At 42.8% G+C, this 21,744-nt stretch overlaps 8 protein-coding genes across 8 annotated transcripts; 3 read left to right on the plus strand and 5 right to left on the minus strand.

The window, feature by feature from the left end:
- Positions 1-112: 112 nt before the first annotated feature.
- Positions 113-2,269, minus strand: SAMD00019534_000700 (hypothetical protein; the record flags this gene model as incomplete). Its single annotated transcript, XM_012903503.1, has 1 exon — positions 113-2,269. A coding segment is annotated over one exon (2,157 nt), but the record flags the coding sequence as incomplete, so codon positions are not given.
- A 473-nt stretch (positions 2,270-2,742) lies between these two features.
- Positions 2,743-5,080, minus strand: SAMD00019534_000710 (hypothetical protein; the record flags this gene model as incomplete). Its single annotated transcript, XM_012903504.1, has 4 exons — positions 2,743-3,026; positions 3,112-3,850; positions 3,969-4,890; positions 5,004-5,080. 4 exons carry the CDS (start codon positions 5,078-5,080, stop codon positions 2,743-2,745), a joined length of 2,022 nt encoding a protein of 673 aa, XP_012758958.1.
- Positions 5,081-7,442: 2,362 nt separating this feature from the next.
- On the plus strand, positions 7,443-7,763 carry SAMD00019534_000720 (hypothetical protein; the record flags this gene model as incomplete). Its single annotated transcript, XM_012903505.1, has 1 exon — positions 7,443-7,763. The coding sequence occupies one exon, from the start codon at positions 7,443-7,445 to the stop codon at positions 7,761-7,763; it is 321 nt and encodes a 106-aa protein (XP_012758959.1).
- Positions 7,764-7,847: 84 nt separating this feature from the next.
- Positions 7,848-11,908, minus strand: SAMD00019534_000730 (hypothetical protein; the record flags this gene model as incomplete). Its single annotated transcript, XM_012903506.1, has 7 exons — positions 7,848-8,214; positions 8,290-8,807; positions 8,880-9,180; positions 9,242-9,465; positions 9,546-9,926; positions 9,988-11,765; positions 11,833-11,908. 7 exons carry the CDS (start codon positions 11,906-11,908, stop codon positions 7,848-7,850), a joined length of 3,645 nt encoding a protein of 1,214 aa, XP_012758960.1.
- A 1,195-nt stretch (positions 11,909-13,103) lies between these two features.
- On the plus strand, positions 13,104-14,420 carry SAMD00019534_000740 (hypothetical protein; the record flags this gene model as incomplete). The annotated part of the gene is made up of 4 exons (XM_012903507.1): positions 13,104-13,538; positions 13,633-13,867; positions 13,956-14,224; positions 14,301-14,420. The coding sequence occupies 4 exons, from the start codon at positions 13,104-13,106 to the stop codon at positions 14,418-14,420; spliced, it is 1,059 nt and encodes a 352-aa protein (XP_012758961.1).
- A 692-nt stretch (positions 14,421-15,112) lies between these two features.
- Positions 15,113-16,342, minus strand: SAMD00019534_000750 (hypothetical protein; the record flags this gene model as incomplete). Its single annotated transcript, XM_012903508.1, has 6 exons — positions 15,113-15,163; positions 15,237-15,384; positions 15,451-15,632; positions 15,706-15,775; positions 15,856-16,113; positions 16,179-16,342. The coding sequence occupies 6 exons, from the start codon at positions 16,340-16,342 to the stop codon at positions 15,113-15,115; spliced, it is 873 nt and encodes a 290-aa protein (XP_012758962.1).
- Positions 16,343-16,844: 502 nt separating this feature from the next.
- On the minus strand, positions 16,845-18,111 carry SAMD00019534_000760 (hypothetical protein; the record flags this gene model as incomplete). The annotated part of the gene is made up of 2 exons (XM_012903509.1): positions 16,845-17,878; positions 18,051-18,111. Coding segments are annotated over 2 exons (1,095 nt in total), but the record flags the coding sequence as incomplete, so codon positions are not given.
- A 720-nt stretch (positions 18,112-18,831) lies between these two features.
- On the plus strand, positions 18,832-19,529 carry SAMD00019534_000770 (hypothetical protein; the record flags this gene model as incomplete). Its single annotated transcript, XM_012903510.1, has 4 exons — positions 18,832-19,048; positions 19,140-19,228; positions 19,320-19,415; positions 19,515-19,529. The coding sequence occupies 4 exons, from the start codon at positions 18,832-18,834 to the stop codon at positions 19,527-19,529; spliced, it is 417 nt and encodes a 138-aa protein (XP_012758964.1).
- Positions 19,530-21,744: the final 2,215 nt, after the last annotated feature.

Below are 21,744 nucleotides of genomic sequence, written 5' to 3' on the forward strand. Positions count from 1 at the left end.
TTTTCAAAAAAATTAAATTAAATTAAATACAAAACGTCAAATCATCAAATACAAGACGAACTTCCAGGAGTGAAGGCAAGGGTAAGGGTCAAGAAGGGTATTTATATAATTAGAGATATGCCTTGAGAAGTGATGGATAGATTGGCCAGCTGTCAATGACGAGGTCAGCGTGCGTAGTCGGTGCACCACAGGCGGCGGTATCAACAAAGTCGGCTGGAACTCCTTGATGTAGTTCTATCACACCAATTGTTGAGTTACCAGTGGCATCAACTGTTTGGAATATTGCAATGGATGGGAAGCTACCCTGGTCATAGGCACCATGCAACACGATCTCACTGCATGGAGAGAATGCCACGTTTTGGTGAACATGCTGGAGATAGTCACTAAGTAGTCCATAGTTGTAGTTGAGTGCACGGGAGCCAGAGACGGCGAGGGCTTGCGACTCGCATACCCTGGGGTATGGACGCTTGTTCCTGGTTTCGGTGTTGAAGCAATAACCTTGATCGTTGACTAACATCACATGGTCGTTGCCTTGGAAGTTGACGATGGATGCCTGAGGATTGGCACCAACGCCCAGCACAGTTGGGCCGGCTACGAGTGTGGCAAAGAGGTTCTGATCGAAACAAAGGGCAAAACCACCAATCTCCTGGCTGTCCCCTGAGGAGTAGAATACCAGCGCGTCGTAAGCACACGAGGAGCTGGAGTTGTTGGCGCTGACTGCCGTGAGATTGGCAACGGTGAATGATGGAGTGTTTGGATACAGACATCCAGGCGAGCTGATGGTCTTGGAGCTGTTGGATTGGGTCAGGTCGATGGCCCATACATAGACGCCCAGATGGCAGGTTGGCATGGCATAGTACTGCACCAACTCGATGTATGATGATGATCCAGCATTGTTCACGGCACCAAGGATGTTGATGGTCGAGGAGATTATTGGTTGGCCACTGGTCTCAACTTCCAGCTGACCAGACACGACTGGCAACAATTGGACCGGGTCCTGTGTGATCGAGTATATCATGTAGGCTCCATTGATGTCGTAGGTGAATAGTTGAGCACCGGATGATTGATTGTAGATAACGTTTACAGAGACCAGTGTGCTCATGGCCTCGTGGCCGCCAAGCATGAAGATGCCCATCTCATTCAATTGACCAAACTCACCGTTGGAGGCGAGTAGATGGTAATAATAGTTGTTGGTGTCGTTGGTAAAGATGGCGAATGTGTAGGTCATGCGATCGACTGTTGCCACGGCCACCAATGGCTTGAAGAAGTTGGTAGATGCGCCCAGATGCTTCTTGGCTGATGGCGACTCGCTGTTGAGTCGTGCATTCCATGAGTATGTGCTTGACTGGCCCGCGAGATACACCAGCAACTGGGCTGGATCGATGTTGGTGGCATAGCGCATTGGAGAGAATGTGCGCTGTGGATGGCGGTGTTGGCATGAGATGTAGGACGAGGCCACCGACTCGATGATGGCCTGTGTCGATGGCTCCCATACGAGCACTGGGTAGGTTGCATTGTCTGCGCTGAACTTGCCGTATGGCGGCGACTCCAAACACATGAGGTCCAAGTAAAATGCTGGCACGATGGGCTCGATTGGCAGGTCCATCACTTGGAAGCGATCGTAGCCAAGTGCGGGGTTGTCCGAGTATAGAGCCTCGTGTGGACTCCTGATCCAAGTGGAGACGAGTGGCTGCCAGAGACCGGCCAAGCACGCGCCAACTGGTGCGCCCGAGCCATCGAGGATGACCTCAAGATTGAGGTTGTGCGAGGAGATGGTCGAGACGAACTGGTCGACGAGTTGGGTGACCAGGGCGATGTAGTTCTGCGAGGTGGACGAGTTGTCGCACACGTCAACAACGTCGAGCTTGAAGCAGAGTGCCATGTATTTCTTGATGGCTGACTGGCTGTACCAGGCGTCGGCATTGGCGCTGATAAAGTTGATGACGTCGGTGGATGTGTTGTAACGTGTTGTACTCGAGGGCATGTCGTGGCTGAGCACAAAGCAGCCCAGATCATTATCGATATCTTGTGAGCGACAGAACTCTGCATCCATATAATGTAAATCAATCTTATTCCATTGAGTACCCTTCCTATACATCTGTTGCCATTCATCCAAATCATTCCAACTATGTACCTGGTAACCAATATGATATTCTGGAGGTGTGACTGATGTTGCTAATGTCATTGTAATTGTAGTCGTCGCGACCACCAACGTCATCATTGTTATAAATAAAATAACATTATTATTATTATTATAATTTGTCATCATTATTATTTAATATAATGACGTATTAATACAATTAAATATATAATTATAAGTATGTTTATAATGTATCTGTTGTTAAGTAAATTTCAAAGACTGATGATGAACTGAGCTCAAAGTAACAAACACACAAACAAGTAAAGTAGAGATGTTAGCACCCCTACACCACCCTCCAACTAACACACTCACTCCAACAACACACACTATATTACCTTTATTCAATCATTTGATAACAAATATCTCAATAATGGGCATCACTTATTTGCAACGACTTCTCTCTCTTTGATGGCAATGAAAGTGCGAAGTTGCAGTTATCGGCTGTTTCTGAAAATTATATCATGATTTTTGAAATGAAATTGTCGGAGTGTTTGTCTTTCGGACAGCCGAAAGATAATATTCGTTGGAAGTTGCCAAATCAAAATATGTGATGACGATGAGTGAAGTGTTGGTAGTAATAATTAAGATGTTATAGTTATTTATTACATTGTCAGCTGTACAGTTGTATCCCTTGTTGATGTTTTGTTCCGCCAGGATGGACCTTGTGATGATGTTTGGCTTGGTGATAGGGATGAAGAGGCCATGTCTGCTGGTCTCCTTGCAAGTTTAGGACTGGATGTTGATGTTGATGTAGATGTTGATGTTGCTGAAGTATGAGGTAGACATTCTGTCAATGCAGTCATCCACTTATCCTTCATCTCTGTCGATGGTGCAACGAATGTATAAACCTTCTTTGATGACACTATTTGGAATGAATCTTTAAAGTCTAATGATTGAGTGTTTGATTGATTGATTGAGTGTGAGTGAGTGGAATAGTTCCATGATTGTTGATTGAATGATGGGATACATACTCTTTAAAACAGATATAGCCTTTACATCAGTGAATAATATACTCTTGAATAATGTCTTCCTGGTTAGACTGCTATGCTTGTGTCCGTGTCCATTGCCAAATGATCCATTCAATGACATGTTTGAAGGCTGTGATGATAGTGGTGGATAGTTGGAAGATGGCGATAATGTCTTGGCCTTGACCTGTCTCTTGGGGCTCGAGTGATGTGCGCCGTCGCCACTGCCGCCACTTCCGCTGGCAGCACTGACCTCTGTACATATCAAACAATCCTTGAACAAAAAGACAAACAGCTCCTTCTTGGTCGATGCCACCATGCCCTTGAGCAGCGCCAGCTGTCCCTCCATGATGTACTTGGAGTTGCCAATGATGGCGTCGGCGCCCGTCACCATCGACTTGATCTCGTTGACCTTGTCGGTGGCGCTCGCCGTGCGCTTCGACTCGTTTAGGTAGAGCGTCAGGTCGTGCAGCTGGCACAGCGTCAGGCCAATTGTGTTGATGTCGGGATGGTCGGGCGCGGTATGTTTCTCAATCTCCTTGAGCAACATGATGTACCGCGGCAGTCGTTGCACTGGCATCACCAAGAAGCTTCCAAAATCCAAGTTCCTACATATATCATTGCACTCGCCCGCCAGCAATATCTTGTAGACGGCTCCGCCATTCGTACGTATATGTTGGGCATAAGTGAATGCTTTCTCATAGTTGTTAATATATATCTCGTAGTGCTTTTGGAAGTCGCCCATCTATTGGTATTTAGTTGAGTTGAGTTAGTATGAGTTTCCGTGTTTCCGCTCCTGTTTCCGCGTGTTTCCACACGTGTTTCCACACGTGTTTCCGCCTGGCGCGATATGGAAAACTTACAAATGGAAGGAATATGTCACCGAGGGTGGATGACTCGCTGAATGATTCAATGTACTTCTCTAGACACTCTAGTAGACGAACATGGACTTGTCGTAGTTCTTGAATGTTGCTAAAGAGTAGCGTCAGGTTATCCGCGGACATTAGTTCGCTCTGTTTCAGTGGCTGCATGAACAACTCGACCAGTGTCGTCATGTCTGTTACGTAGCCCCTCTCCACCTTGACCAACTCATCTATTGTCTTGCGTCGTTTTGATACGACTGGCGATATTGGCGAGGAGATTGGCGAGGAAATTGGCGAAGAGATTGGCGATGTGGGACTGCTGGTGTGGCTGCGCTCCGAGGGTGATGTGGCGCCAGTCTGGCGATACGATGATAATGTGATTGATGTGAGTGTATGTGTTGACGGTGAGCTCGACACCGATGACGATGATATGCATGAGGACATTGAAGATGACCTTGATGTGAATGGTGTTGTTGCTGCCTCCTCGATTGAATCAATCGACAATGAAGAAGATACTCTTGTCGCTTGCTTATGTATGTCTTCAACTTGTTTGTTGCTATTGCTATGAGTTGGTTCAATCTCTTGAGTTGTTGGCGAAGATATTGTTGGTGAAGCAGGTGTTATTGTGAGATCAACATGTGGTTGCTCATCATGTTGCTGCTGATGCTCCTCCTCTGGTTGTTTATGTTCCTCTTCTTCTTGATGTTGATGTTGTTCTACTTGTTGTTGTTCAAGTGCTTGTGATGATTGTGCAGAGGCAGCAGCAGCAATGGCAGCCGAGTCAATCATAGACTCTGCCTTTTGCATCAACAGATCTCGATCTAGTCTCATTCGTTTGACAAGTCTAATGGCCAGCCACCTTCTTACGACTGATTGTACTTTAATAATGCACCATACTCTATGTGAGTTCTTGGATACAATGCTGGATTGAGTTGAGTTGGATTGAGTTGGATTGAGTTAGATCATGAGGTGGCTGATGTGTGGCGCATGTGGCGCGGGTGTGGGTGGTAGTCGTCATGTTCGTTGGCAACTTACATTCCACCGCCATCCTTTTGTCTTGTAGGCCTGTCCACCACCACTCTCTTGGTTGGCTTGGCAAGGGTTCTATTCATCATCATATTTGAACCAATGTTATCCTCTCCTCTATGTGTTATATTATCTTGATGGTGCCTGATTGATTGATGATGGCATTGAACAGGCAGGCCAATGCAATGGGTAAGTTGGGCTGAAGTGTTGGGGTGGTAGTTGATGGATCCTGGATCTCTCTCTGGATCACTGATTGGGTTAGATGGAGCAATGAGATCGATGTCTTTGTTGTTGATGATGTTGTTGTTGACGTGGGAGTGATGATTGATGTCTGTGTTAGATATCGATTTAAGCTATAATTGATTGTAGGTTGGACCAAATAATGTCTGGATGTCTAGAATATATATTAATGTATTGACTCTATGTGGTTTGTTGTATTTGTTAATAGACTTTACAATAACAACTTGTTGAGAAGTGCGATGAGATGTAAGTGATTGAGTGTTGTTGTGATAAGGTGATGGAGTGGAATGAATGATTGAACGAGCGATCCAGCCCTTATGATGCTGCTGTTGCTGTGGATAATGATGGATATATGTTGTAAATATTACTTTGTTGATGTTGTTGTTGTGTGATAATGAATGATTGAATGAATGAGTGATGATGAAGTTTATGTGTATATCACCTGAGCAAGAGTATGTTATTTGATTGTTAGTGTTATTGTTGTTGGAATGGATGGTGGGTCGTGGTGGTCGTGGTTCCAACAACAGTGTTGTAAATGTGGTGGTGGAGGTGGTGAGTGGTGTGTGGTGGTGGAGTAAAGACGACAATCAATCAGTCCAACACAAACACACACACTCATAAAGATAAACATATAGTGGTATGATTATCTGTATCACGACGACTATAGTTATAATTGAAAGTCGTTTAAACAACTTATTGTCGGTTTCTAAATATATATTCTTTGTATCTCTGTAACTGAATGATGTTGATGTTGATGATGATGTTTGTTTGACCCTGTCTCTTTGTTTGTCTCTGCCGTAATAATACCCGTCGTCGTGTTGTCCTTTGGTAATAATACAAGTCTCAACTCTCAAGAGTTGGTGAATGATTGAACGGTGAATAAAGAATGATATCCTTACATTAATTTGAAGAATAAAGAGAGTTATTATTTGTGTAATAATTGAATGAATGAATGATGATTGAACAAGAGTGACTTGTTAATAATTAATTATTAGAGAGATAGTGTTAGCTGGGAAGGACTAAGAGTGTATCCTGGATTCAATTGATAGTGGTGACCCTGGATGTACTAAACCATTTGGTCTCTCGAGAGGCATGCCACGCCGCATCAGTTGTTGTGCTCCCTACTTGTCAAAATTGCAAAAAAGACGACATTCAATGAAACAATGTTTAAGTTAATAGGATAGGTGACCCTTGTTCCTGGGTGGACCGGGTGTGTGGCATCCAAAGGCATTGTTTAACATCATCTCTATGATCTCTAAACACTGCACTCACAAATCTGTCTCACTCTATGATCACGTGATATATATCTTTGATTGATCTCAAGATCAATCAAATGGGGAACTATTCCAATCATTCAATCATTGGACAATTCCAATCAATCAACATTCTATCACTCAATCACTCAATCACTCAATCGCTCAATCACCCAATCACTATATGCACTCAATTGCATACAGAGATAGACATCAACTATGTATGAATATTTGAATATGAGCTTCGATACGGGATGATCACATACATGACCAATCACGTGATCAATAATGCCATCGATCACCCAATCATATTTACACTACTCTACCATTACCTTGACATTGACATTGACAATGAGAATTAAATCCATGGATCTGATAAATATCCATATTCAAATATATATACTCTCCAATTCAATCCAAGAATCACTATAATTAATTCCATACAATCCAATATTTTTATCCAATTAAATAATAATAATAAAAATAATAATGGAAATTCATCAAGAAGGAAGTCTCCTCACCCAGGAACTGATTACAGGACGCCAGACACCAATCAAGAATTGTTATGATGATCCCAATTTCTTTGCTCAATACTCAAAGAGAGATGTGGCCTTGTCAGATTTTGAACCTTCCAGGGATATATTATTCAATGGTCTACCACGTGATATTAGTGTTTGGAGCATTCTTGACCTGGCCTGTGGTGATGGTAATTTTGGAAGACGTGTGATTGATCGTGGAGTTGCACGTGTCGATGGCTATGATCTGTCTGAGAAGATGCTCAATGTTCCCGTGAGAAATGCGCCGACCCCCGACTGACCTACGCCATCGGTGACCTCGAGACCATCACTCTACCCTTTGAACAATACGATCTGGTACACTCTGCCTACGGCTATCATTACGTCAACAACATCAATAGATTGTTTGGTGAATTGGACAGTCGCTCAAACCCGATGGCATGATGATCTTCATCGCTGAACATCCACTGTTCACGTCGAACCCAACAACACTGACCAAGATCAATGGAACCACCTTCTATCCCCTGCGCGACTACATGGAGGAAGGACCACGCAAGGTGTTCTGGCTCGGCACCAACCTGATCAAACAACATCACATGCTATCAACATTCATCAATTGCATCACCAAGAATGGAATGGACGTGATCGACATGGAGGAGTGGGCGCCAGAGGATCCAGACAAGCGTGTTAGACCATACTCCATCGTGATCAGAGCAAAGAAGAGAATGAATACTCTTCAGGCAGCTGGTTGTCAACAATAAATAAACAAAGGGAGAGATTGTGTTGAATGAATGAATGAATGAATGAATGTGAATGACCAATGGTCCAATCCAAACACTGTTGGATTATGGTATATTGTAGAGATGATGATCGCCTCGATACTCGTAGTTTGATGGTGATATGCGATGATTGGATATCTTGGCAATTGATATCGACAGCTCATCCAATTGTTCATGTGATAGAATGGAAAAGATTGATAGGTGCTTGTTCGATGCTTGCCCATCATTATCATTTCCATTGCCATTGCTGTTCATATTGTTGTTGTTGTTGTTGTTGTTCGCAAGATTGAGTGACTTGTTCAAATGTATAAATAACGATATGAGTGAGATTATGAACGAGTTCAATGGGTCACCATCCTGGACAACCCTGTTTGCACTGTCGCTAATCAACCTAAAGAACTTGGATAATGTCTTGGACATGTATGGATGGTTTCTAATATGAATGAATGAACGTGTTGATGTCAGTACATTGATGAATGGTTGAATGATGGATGTGTATGATACTCACTGTTGGATGTAGAGTGAACAGTTACAATGTACAAACACTGTGAGACAGAAGTAGGAAAGGTACTGGGCCTTCTGAGATGTGTTGAATGAGCTATTGAAGCTGGCTGGTACGATGGAGTTGAACAGTATTGGGATGGACTCGACGCCGACCACATTGCCAAGGATGAAACCACCGAGCTCGATGATGCGTATGGTGTTGCTGGTCGAGATGGAATCATTGTCATTGGTGGACGTTATACAATGCAGCACTTTCTTGGCGACGATGTTTACAAACTGTACCACGTCGGTCTTGTTGATGATGTTGATGATCAGGTCTTTGGGCACCTCGTTCAGGCGCACCATGAAGCCATCAAATATCTCCTGAATGGTTGCCTGTGGCGATGTCAGCTGTGTCAAGTGCATTGGTGTCTTTTGATACGAGTTGGCCACCTGAGTGAACACGACCGAGTGATACTGTGTCGATGGAAGAGGGAACTTCTGCATGATGGGGAAGAGTGTAATATTTAAAGTCTCACATATCTTTGATTGATTGATTGAATGAATGAGTGTGAGTTAGTGATATTGGGGTCATCTGTGTGAGACTGGACATACGTGATGATTGATTTGGAATTGCTCCTGGTCGAGATTGAAGTTGACAAAGCGATAGTGATCATTCTCACTGCCGTCTGGATTCAGGTAGATGCTCAGCAGTGGGTCGATAAAGATGTGAAAGATTGAAGGGTTCTTTGCCAGGTATTGGAAGATGATCAGTGATGAGTATGGTACAACATCAATCACTGTTGTCAATATATCCTTGATGCTCTCTGGCGTAGTCAGTAGCCTCTCATAACATCCAATCAATAAGAATATCAATTGTGGTAGTTTGTGAACAAACTGCCATGGAGAGTAGTTGCTATGTTATGTGTGGAGGATGTTAGTGAGTGCTTGCGTCACTGGTTGTCTCTTTGACATACTTTAGCACCTCATTGACGAATGAGTCCCTGTTGTTGCTAACGAGTATTTGAAGGATGTTGACATCCTCTGAGGTCATGCCCTCTTGATGATTGGAACTAAAGTTGATCTCAGAGTCCTTGAAGCTGTCATAGATCCACTTGATGAATGGATTCTCATAAGTAGTATCCTGTGTCAGTCTCAATCGCGAGGTCAAAAGGTCCAAGTTATATTGATTGTATTTGAGCTGCAATGTGATTGATTGAGTGAGTGAATGAGTTAGTGGGCTTGGCTTATACCTGAGGTATACTGATTGATCAAACATACCCTGTAGAGAGTGACTAGATAGGATAAAAGAGCAAAGGGGATTGAGAAGTATGAATGGATGCCAGAGTCGTTGGTCGTTCGGCCAAGTGAGTCACAACATTTGATGACAAACATGAATAGTTGGATGATGTATCCATGCACGTCAATCATATCGATGACCAATGGCTCGGACAGTGTGGCCAGCAAGAACATCAGCGTCTTCCTGTTGCCATAGGGATCTACCGTGTCCAATACCTCAAATAGAGCGGCCATCAACTTGTCCTGATAGTCACAACTAGGATTGACCAGATTCTGTCTCAACGACGCAGTGACATCCTGCATATCCTGGACACTCGTCTCACTGTTCAGGGACATCAACGCATCCTTCAGTCTCGCAACTCCCTGTGTGTGATCCATTTGGTCAGTTGATTGATTGATCAGGTGATCAAATGATTGAACTTACACTTTGTGAGTGAACAGTAAAGTTGGTGGGCAACTGAGAGTTGGGGACTGATGGCGAGCCTTGTTGCATCTCGATCTCGGCAGTGTCAATCTCACTCTGATAGAGTGGGAATCGCTCGCGTAGAGAGGACACGTCAACAAGGTTGCGCTTGACCATCACCAATAGGATCGCGAGCAATACATTGTCCGTGTATGATATCATCTCAAACAGACTGGGTATCTGAGATATCTGATACAGTGCATCGACCATACACTGTGCATTGGTGCTGGGCGATGTGGCCTCAATGTAGAGCGGCAGCTTGATGAGCAGCAATGCCTTTATGCGCCGGAACTCGCTGGACTGTGTGTCGTTGTTGGCCGTCATTCGTTGGAAGGCAATACGGAGCAGCTCAAAGAAGTAGTTGGTGGGCGCGATCGCCTTGACTGAGCGGAGCCAGTCAAATTTGTACAGCGCGTCAAAGGGTGACATTGAGATGTTGGTGCCGGCGACCTCCTCGTCGAACCACAGCTGCAGCGCGAGTATATGCGCGGACTGGCTCTGTTGCATGTTGTTGTTGTTGTCCAAGTTCATCGACATGTCGTTCTGTTGTTGTTGGAGGTTGGTCGTGTGCAGCGCCTGGATCTCGCTCGTGGGCAGCTGTGATTGGAGAAGCGCAGAGTGTGTGGCCGAGAGCAGGTTGGGATGGTTGGAGACGATCGATGTCCTCAGCGCCCAGGATACCGTGTGCTCCGAGTCGCCAGCCACATAGGTGTTGTCCACGATTGTTTGAATGTTGCTGAGCAGCTGCGTCAACTCGCCAAACGCGCTGGGCACCTCCCGCTGCGACTGCTGCACGTACGACGTCAGTCTCTGGTTCTGCGACAGGCCCGCCAGCACATTCAAACATTGAAGTGCGTTCTCAAATGGCATATTGGCGCGCATAGCCGTTGGTGATTGATCGCGTGAGGTTGTGGTCGTCGTCGTCGTCGATTGTGTTGGCTGGGTGTGATGATCGTTGAGAACATCGAGTATGGTCCGCAACAGAAGTGAAATGACTCGACATAGGCCGGTCAGATGATCGATGTATATGGCTCGCCTATCGTTCGATGATGTCGCGTCGCTCATCGATGACTCGACGACTGGCGATGGAGATGACGTGCTAGCATTGGCCATATCGACGTCAACATTGGCCATGTCACCGCCGCCATATATCGATTGATAAGAGTTCTGATTCTTTCGCTTCTTGAGTATACTTCTGTCGGGGCCGCCGCCAACCGAGTCGTCGCCCATGCCCCCATCATCACCTTCGTCATCATTGTCATCATCGTCGCCTCTCTTCCTCTTTGTCTCCAAAGTGAAGCCATCTGTATGTTGTCCGTTCGGGAGGCCGTTGGCGCCGCCACCAACACTGCTCTTGCCCTTGCCCTTGTCCCTGCTTTTGCCCTTGCCGTTGCCGCTGCCATTGACATTGCCATTGATATGGGTGGTGATGTCCATCGAGCAGTCTCCATTCATTGATGCCTTGCTGTTGCGTTCGCATCCATCTACATGCTGGTGGCCATGGGCAGCATCAATGCTGACAGACTTGATCTGTGAACGCTGTTGAATGAGTCTGACAACATCGAATAGAATGAGCAGTACGTTCTGAAAGTGTGCAGGCTTTGTTGGAGTTGCATGCTGAGCTACCGAATTGAACAGTTGACCGTACTCAACCATCTTTGTCGCCAACGCATATCGTAGATAAGACACAAGCAGTGGACTTTGGACCGGTCCAACAAACATCTGTCTCATCAATACATCTTTGAGATTGTTTGATTGATCAGTATCACTCATTCAATCAATCAATCAAACAAACACTCTACATACCTGCAATTGATTGTTTATCATTGTTTGATAGGGTTGACTTTGAGTTGTTGATTGATACAGCGGTTGATATGCGCATTGACCATTGTAAGGGTGATGCACGAGATCTCCATGAATCGATCGTTGTCGACTGTATCATCTCGATCACTCTGTTTGTTGATGCATTGTCAATGACCATTGTCATTCATTCAAGAAGAAGTGTCTTCGTCGTCGTTGTCGTTGTCTTGTCGTTGTCGTCTTGTCCCTTTGCTTCCTTGCTTCCTTGCTTCCTTCTTCCTTCACTTCTTGTTTTATCCTTTATAAAGACGTAAAACTACAATAAATGAGATGTATTATAATATTAAATGTTTATATATATTAACACTAGACCCCGCACAACACATAATAATAATAAGCAATAACAATCAACCCCCTTTCATTCTTTGTTCATCTTGTTGTTGTGAACACACAAACACACACACACTAATTTAAAATGATTGGAAATGCGCGCATTTATAACTGAATGACCATGCCATTACCTGCATTGGGTCTTGTAGTTGTCTAAGTTCAAAGTTGTTCAACTTTGGAGTATGTACCTAATGTCAATAGTATACTATAGTTTTCCAAGAAGAGAATGTTTCCACTTACTATTTTAATTAAGGTAATTAGTAAAGTAATACCGATGAATGGCCCATTCACACAACGTTTCAATATTCAATTACTAAGACTCCATTTGGTTCTGGAACTAACGACGAACACTGAGCACTCGTTGTCATCTAGAGGGGGCATCCACTCTAAACGAAAAGACATTGATTGACCCGACGACGAAGGCAAAGAATGCGAGTGAGTTAGGGAGAGAGGGGAAGGGCGGGACGACGATCATTAAAATATATAGGGGAGATATAAAAGAAATGTTGACAGCAGCAGTGTCGGCTCTATCTGAACGGCACCAGCTGACTCTTTCGGGACATGATTGTGAACTTTGTTTGTGTGTGTGGCCCAGGTAGCCTCATCTTGAAAGGTCAAAATCATTAAGTGTTCTTCTTCTTTACAACATTATTATCACACTCACACCACCCCACACCTCTAAGTCAACCACAACCAAGATCGTAATCGTCATTCAATCTTTCATTTATTCACTCCGCATCACACAGATACACACAACTTATAATATATATATCACATTATACTTGAGGGACCAAACAAACAATCAAACAAACAAACAATCAAATCAATCAATCAGTTCATCTCTCTTTTTAAATTGATATAGATAGATAGATACTAGGGTGTAAGCTATGAGCTTCAGCAGTGTCAATAACAGCAACAACAATGACAACAATGATGAGTTGGCAGCAAACATTAGACAACAACAACAACAACAACAACAACAATACCAGAGTGCAGCAGTAGGGGGAGTCAATAGTCTAGTGATAGGTCTCAACAAATCATTCCAATCATTGAATATTGATAACAATCAACAACAACAACAGCAGCAGGGCACAAGTACATTGATTACAATAACATCTCCACTACATTTTAATGAGCAACATCATCAAACACAACAACAACATAATCAACTATCAAACAGTAATAACGCTGTAACAACGGGTACTGCCGGAGCAACCAATACCGCCGCTGCACCAACCGTCACAACATTCAAGACAGCAGTGCTGCCCAACAACCGATCACAAAAGCCAAGGGCACTATCTCCACTCAGCAAAGAGAAGCAGGTATGTTCGATATCAAATGATTGATTGAATGAATGAATGAGTGTACGTGAACTAACATTGATTTAATCAATCAATCAATCAATCAATCATAAAGCGAGTATCATTCTCACCATTGGTAGAGGAGTTTGCAACTGATAATAATGTACATAATAGCAACAACAACAATAATAATAATAATAATAGTAATGTAGAAAGAATCAATGATATCAATAATAGTATAGGTAGCAGTGCTGCCTTCAATATGAATAACAATATGCTCAACTCGAACAACATCAACAACTTTATCGACAGTCTTAACAATGTATCAATGTTTGGACGAAGTGGACGCGGTATGTCTTTGTCAAATCAAACTATGTCCTCATCATCATTAAGGTTACTGACTGACACTTATTCAATCAATCAATCAAACGACAACAGAGATATTCCAGTTTGATGAAGAATTTGAGGAAGAGGTTGCTGCAAGCGAGACATCAAGAGTTAATGAGGTTGAGATGAGTATGGATGATGATGATGAGCCACAACATGTGGAGCCAACATCATCCAATCGTCTGAGAAGTAATGATCTTGTTCAGGAGATCAAGCTTGGCACATCACTACCAATGGAGATACCATCCAGGCTTGCTCAAAGCCTACAAAAGAACTCATTCGCCACGATGGACATCATCCCATCAGAGTCTGAGAAGAAGGTATGATTAGATTAGTTATGTGATCACTCAAGAGTGTGCCCAAGTCTGACACATCCTTCTATACCACGCACTTTAGAAACATGTGACACCAAGACAATCATGGGTGGATACGCTACACAATATGGACAATGATGAGATGGCAATGTCCTTTGCTGTGCCAACATCATTAAGCAAGAAGCCAAAGTCATTTATATAACATCCCCAACACGTGGGCATATCCTTCGTTCGGGTTCACTCCACCTTTCCTCCCCTCCAACCAACAACAACAAGCAACAACGCCAACAACTTATTTATGCACCGTTCCAACCAGCCAGACAGCCAGCACATGAAATGGGCGTCTTTGTCTGGTCTAGTCCAGTCCAGTCTAGTCTACTCTGGAGTCTAGACATCCACAGTGCGTCCCCACGTCAAACCAACACCTACGCCCGATCGCGTAGATTGGTCCGAGTCAGAGTTACCACCCCTCTGACATTGGTGCACACCTTTGGTTCCCTCATCCCATCCCTTCCTACACTTACCCTTACCCTCCCCTTCCATTTCATTCCTTTTTTTCTCCGTCTCTCTTCTTTCTTCCCCATCCCTCTCCGAATCATTCTCCGACCTTGCTATTGAATGTATTATCGATATTATGATTGATGGACGATGAACAACAACTACTACAACAAAGACAACAAAGACATTGGTGTGCACCTGTGTTTGATCACAGCCAATAAACCATTATATATATATCATATACATCCAGCCATAAATAATTATGGGCAATAACACAGTAGTAGCGGTAGGAGTAGAAGTAGTTGGTGGCGTGACAGGATGGGAAAACCAATCCATCATTTTAGTACTACTATTTAGGTCTGTCTGGTGTAGCCCAATTGCAGTCGGTCGAGCTGTTTAGTTCATTGGGAATCCCTTCAAGTCTGGTGTAGCCCAGTTGCAGTCAAGCTGTTTGGTTGATTGAATAGTGCAGTTAGTATACAGGGAAACCAATCAGATGGCGAGTATTGGTTGTACATACCTCGATACCAAGGTTCTCGAACATGGAGCCCTGGACGATTCTGAAGAATCCGTGCTCACCCCAGTAGGTGCCCCAGGAGTTTCTGACGATCCAGTAGTTGACGCCATTCTCAACACCCCATCCGACAATGCTGACAATGTGGTTGGAACTAAGGTATAGGTAGGTTAGCTTTGATGTTCAACCATTCGGTAATGGTTATGGTAGTAATACATACAGTGGAGCAGCAACAAACTCCTTGAAGATACCTCCAGTGTAGGCCTCCAACTTGTCGGTGGCATCAATGCTGCAGGCAATTGGACCTCTGGCGTAAACCTCAGCCATGATGTCGTTGGCACCAGAGACAGTTCCGACCTCATCAACGTAGATGTTGGTGTAGTTGGCAACAGCAGTGCAGGTCTAAAAATTGATTCGATTAATTGATTAGTCATGTGATCTGCAGTGAGGGTGTGAGTGATTGATCCAAACATACTCCGTCTGGGGAACAGGTCTTGCAGGATGGGGTGCAGGCAAGTCCGTTCTCGGCTTGGTATGGCTGGCAACTAATGATTGATGTTGGGATAAGATGTCTGTTAGTATGATGGAATCATTCCATGAACATTGGCCGAGTGAATGAACTTACGTCTCATCAACGATTCCCTTCTTCTTCATGAACTCGTAGGCGGAACGGGGGTCACCACCATCACACGTACCACCACCGTTGCAGTTGATCAAGTGCTGTGGAGCGAGGTTGACCTGGGGCCAAACACCACGACGGAGGATGTTAATTCTGTCCGAGAGGGCAGAGGTGGAGCCGAAAGCCCAACAGCCACCACAGTATTGTGGAATGTGCTGGTTTCTCGACCAGGTCAAGTAGTTGATACCAGAGACGTTTCTCCAACTGTTTGATTGATGATGTTAGTATGAGTGATTGATTGATCGATTGATTGATTGATTGAAACATACTCCCATGATGATGGAATAGATGTGACGGTATCCTTTGGAAGTGGAGTCTTGATGGTGTCGACGAACTTCTCAGAGCTCTTCTTGTAGCAGGTTGGGTGTCTGCCAGCCGAGGCAACGGCGGACAAGACAACAACAGTCAAAAGGAGGGAGGCAATAAACTTCATTGTTTGTTGTGTGTAGTTGTATATGTTGTAGTATGAATATATGTGTTTTAAAAAGTGGAGCCTAAACACAAAGAAGGTATGATAGGCAATCCCTGCCGCTGGTGGACTTGGATGTGGACGGATGGTCTTGCATGGACCTTCATGCTTCCATGTGGGATACAAACAACCATGCAAACAACCCCAAAGAACACTCCAAGCCATCTGATATTTGCAAAAAAATTAAAAAAATCACTTTGGAGGCTTCCTTGGAGTAGTTGTGAGTCCCGACAATCGACCCCCAATGCAAGGGCCAATATGTCACGACTCAAACATTACCCATCAATGTCGGTTGACATTTTGGCATGCAATGACATGGTGTAGACAGGTCAACAATAATGACAATGACAACGATTGATTATTTGTTTGAATATTTATTCATTGATGTGTTTGGGTAACAAGGACAATAGAATCGTCAACTACTTCAAATGGGGTGATGTCGGACGATGAAGTATGGACTACTTTAGTTGACTGTATGGTACACTTGTTGGCTGTGTGGAAACCTCCATTGGTACCACTCGATGAAAAGGAAGATGATGATATAGAAGGCAAAGAGGAAGCCAAAGACTACGATGATTCCTTGTGGTACGCCATAGAGTAGCATACCTAGAATGATGGTGACAAAGCCAAATATTTGGGTGATGCGACCGCCAAAGTGATGGATGATGTCTGGGAACAGGGGAGTCTTGGTACGGTTTGGATCATACATGAGGTGCGACGTGGAGCCCATGATGACGGTGACAAAGAACAGCACCAGTGTCGTGATACCCATGATGGCATGGTTAGACGACATCTCAAGGCCGCCACAATGCTTGATGGCCATGCCCAGACCAATGATGGAGAAGACGACGCCAGTGAACAGCGTGATCATGTGGACGGGGAACCACCAGGCATGCGACTGACGCAGGAAGCGAGCAATAAATATACCGAATGGCATGATGACACCAAACGTGAAGAACATGAAGCCAATGTGATAACCGATAAAGACCTCGAGATCGTTTTCGGCGGTGTGTGCTACTAGGTCCAGCTTGACGCGGCCGGCATGACCAATGCCGTGGAAGGCAAAGGTGTTATTTTCGCCGTGTGCCCAGACAAGGTCGAGGCCGGCAGGTCCCACAACAATATCATTGTCTCCGTGCACATCACCAGTGACGAGCTTGCGGGTGAAGATGAAGAAGGAGTAGTCGGCGGTCTGGTAGCCAGAGAAGGACAGGATGTCATTGGTGCCGTTGACCTTGATGCTGGTGTCGGGGATGGGGGGTGGGCCGCCACCGGGGGTCGACACCATGTCTGTGACGGTGACAGTGGGCTCGAATGTTGCCACGGCAAAGTCGACGCCGACCATTGCCTTGGGTTGGTTGTCATTGTAGGTGTGCCATCCGATTCCGAGCCATGAAGCCACGTTGGCAGACACAGCAAAGGTGATCGTATCGTTCATGAGCTCCCATTGGATCTGAAGTCCAGTCAGTGGATCGAGCACTATAGGATCAGTCAATGCGGCTAATAAAAAAAAATGTAATAGTATAAAATACGGTTAGGACTCAGAGTGACACTCGTATTAAATGATCATGATCATGATCGAAAGAAGAGGAGGAATATGCGTGTTCATGTTGTTGACTGATGACTGAAAAGAGGAGGAGAAGGAAGAGGAGGAATTGGAACTATGTCATACCATAAGTAATGGAGATCAGGCTGACCATCACGATGGACATTATGATTGTTGAATGTCTCATGGTTCTTTATGTTTGATTGTTTGATTGTTGGCACGCAGTTGGAGCTGGGGCTGGCTGGCTTGCTGGCGGGCTGGGTATGTGGAGAGGAGGAGGAAGGAAGAGGAGGAAGGAGGAAGAAGGAATGAAAGAATATAAAATAAAATAAATAAATTAATAAATATAATAAGTTATTATATATCTATCTATATATGATATAGTTGTGTGATGTGAGTGATAAGAATAGAATGACAGTTTGGTATGTTTCTGAACGTGTCTAGAACTTTTTGTGCATGCCCCCAAACTGATATCTCTTTCTTTCAAAACGTGTCATAGATATTCAATCAAAAAATTGGGTAATGGGCAATTGAGTCCCCCATCCTAGGTTTTGTGACCTTTGCAATCCGATACGGATACTTGATGCAGACACTTATTATCAAAGTTATGAACTTCAATTAATCACTTAGATTGAGTGTAAGTATTGTTTGTTATATATTTAAAGAAGTATGAATGAATGAATGAATGAATGAATACAGACTAGTAAGATAGGAGCTACTTTATCATATTCGAATTCAATAATTGGATGTATTGAATGATACAGATCCCACTAATGTTACCAATTGTTTACCAAAAAAAGGAATTGTGGAGATCTAAACAACAAACAACAAACACAACAACTTATGATAAAGATAAAGATATAGAGTTAGAGATAGACATAGAATGAGTACGTCAATGATAAGATTGATGAGTGATCTGAAACAGATGAAGGATGAACCACCTGATGGTGTGAGTGCAAGTCCAATCGATAGTCGTAATCTAATGCATTGGACTGCGACTATTGTTGGTCCAGAGGACTCTGCATTCGAAGGTGGTATATTCAACTTATCAATGCTATTCAGTGATATGTACCCAAATGTACCTCCAAAGGTGCACTTCACAACAGATATATTCCATCCAAATGGTAAATGATTGATTGGTTGATTGATTTGTTGATTGATAGATTGATTGATTGAAGAGTATTAAACATTGAAATCAAACTCAACACTCTATAGTATATACTGATGGTTCAATATGTTTAGATATCCTGGCGAACAAATGGTCACCAGTCTACTCTGTCTGTTCATTATTAACTTCAATACAGGTATGTATTGGATGAATACACAAGCTCATTCATACATTCATACATTCATTCAGTCGCTCATTCAATAACTCAATCAATTAATGATGAATAGTCGTTGTTGGCGGATGAGAATCCCAATTCACCAGCCAATCCAGAGGCTGCAAAGTTATATGTTAGTGATCGAAAGGCTTATAGAAGGAGAGTCCGAGTATGTGTGGAGCAAAGTGCCAACATATAGAAAGAGAGACTCTCTCTCTCAATCATTGAGTATCTGTAAATAATAATAAGTATATTTAATTATCACCAGTATTGGATGGAGTAAAATAATTATATGATTGTGGAATGGTCTAAGATTTATTACAGTACCATTGTAAATACATGTATTAATTCTGTTCAAATATATCTTTAGATTGAAATCTATTATCATTTTTTTATTAAAAAATCGTCAATCCTCCCGATTATGACGACAATGGATGTGATGAGCGGGATCTTCAATGCACAGATAAATCTCCTCCTCTTTGATATCATAATTATTTAAGTCAAACTCTTCCCTTTTCAAAGTATCGACGACTGTTTCCAGAGTACTGTAAAAGACTCCTAAATCAATGGAATCAGTCGGATCAGATAGTTTTGTTAAATAGTAATTCACATCAATACCTGTAAGTCGTCTGATCCTGTTCTTGGTGAAATCGCTTTCAAAATAGAGTTTGAGTGCACTTTCTATTCGTTTATCTTATCTGTCATATCTTACACCTGTTGATGAATGAATGATTGATCGTATCCTTCATTCCAAACACCCCAAAAAGTCTATTTTTTCAAGAATTAATTGTTTTTTAGAGGAAATATAYATTTTTTCTTTCTTCCAGTTGTTTATTCAATYAATCAGACGACAWKCATTCAAACATTCAATCATACAATCAAATAATCAAACACATTCATACATTCATTCATGGGTAATTACCGATTTTGCCAAAAGTGTCACGTTGACGGCCAAGGTTTATMCATCCTAAACTCAAAKGGCTTCTGCAAGGATGGATGCGAACCTTGTAATAGTTTAGTCAATTGTCCTTCTGTCGATTCCAGTAWATTTCATATAGAGGAGAGAGGAATACTCAAGCAAAAGAAAACATCTAAGAAGATAAAGGAGAAGTCAGACAAAAAGAAAAAACAAAAAGAGAGAGAGCAAGCAGCCAAACAAAAGAAGGAGGACGATGATAAGGCTAAAGCTGAGAGGCTCAAAAAGCAGGAAGAGAGTAGGGCGAAAGAGGATCTGAAGAAAAGAGACAAACTAAGAAGGACAAGTATGTGTTTGGTATTATTGTGGAATGTTTATTAATTTGATGACTAATTCAATATTAATAAGCTGATTTAGCAACACAGGTTACTTCAAGGACAACACCAACCGAGAGGGTAGCCATTGATGTTTATAAGTCTCATGTTGAACTTCTCCCAAGCGCACTCACTAACATGGTCCAGTTCACTCAAACAATCAATCGAATCGATGAGCCTCAATCACATGATCAATCAACACACTCCAGCATTGGTCTATCATGTTCAAACCCACTGGAAACAACATTCGTGGCGTTTCTAACCAATCAGAAGTCCCTTTCTTCACTCGACCGGGATGTAGCAGTGTTAGAGGAATATCTGGACAAGATGAAGAATAAGAGAACATTGATCGCCAGTTTGGTGAATCATGTCAATGATTCCTATCAACAATCAGACATGGACTTGTTATTTGGTGTAACACCTGGAAGCAGTATCAACAGCCTTTCCAGTAGCAGAGGCAGGAGCATCATCCAAAGCAACCAGAGCAGGTACACTCGACCTACTCCTTATTCCCGCAAAATAACTTTTGATGAGTTATTGAGCGATGATGAGTCTGGCGATGATACTTTTGATGATGATGATGATGAAAATGATGATGATATGGACCATCCATCCGATTAAATAAACAATTTATAAATGTAATATTATTTATTCAGACAAAATATATTTCATATTTAATAATATTTTATTTTGTGCCCAATAATAATAAATAAATAAAATTATTTCCATTCTATCCTTCCAAAAGTGAACTTTCAAACTTCATAATTCAAAATTCAAAACTTTGTCAAGAACTTGAATCAGGAGGACAATATAACATAATTAATTGATATATATTAATAAATTGATTGATTGATTATATATATGACTTGTGATTATTATTTATTATGTTTGGAAACAAACAACATGCCTGGAGATACTTGTACTCCCAGTGAGTGAACTGATACGTTTGCCATTTGAATTGGAGATGAGTATACATGAGTGGTGTGAGTGCAACAGAGGAATAGTGTAACCTACACTCATCAGATCTGTATGGTTGACACTCAGTCTCGGCATTTGGCTCATCGAAACATTGTGGATCATTTCAAACAAACATATCAACTTTCACAATTTGAGAACTAAATGTAAATAATATAACATATTTATTTAATGTGTAGAAGATAGAGGTATACATATATGACCCGTAAGCCTAACCCTTATTGTGAAACGAA

The sequence above is a fragment of the Acytostelium subglobosum genome, assembly GCF_000787575.1.
Source record: "Acytostelium subglobosum LB1 DNA, scaffold: scaffold1, whole genome shotgun sequence".
NCBI lineage: Eukaryota > Evosea > Eumycetozoa > Acytosteliales > Acytosteliaceae > Acytostelium > Acytostelium subglobosum.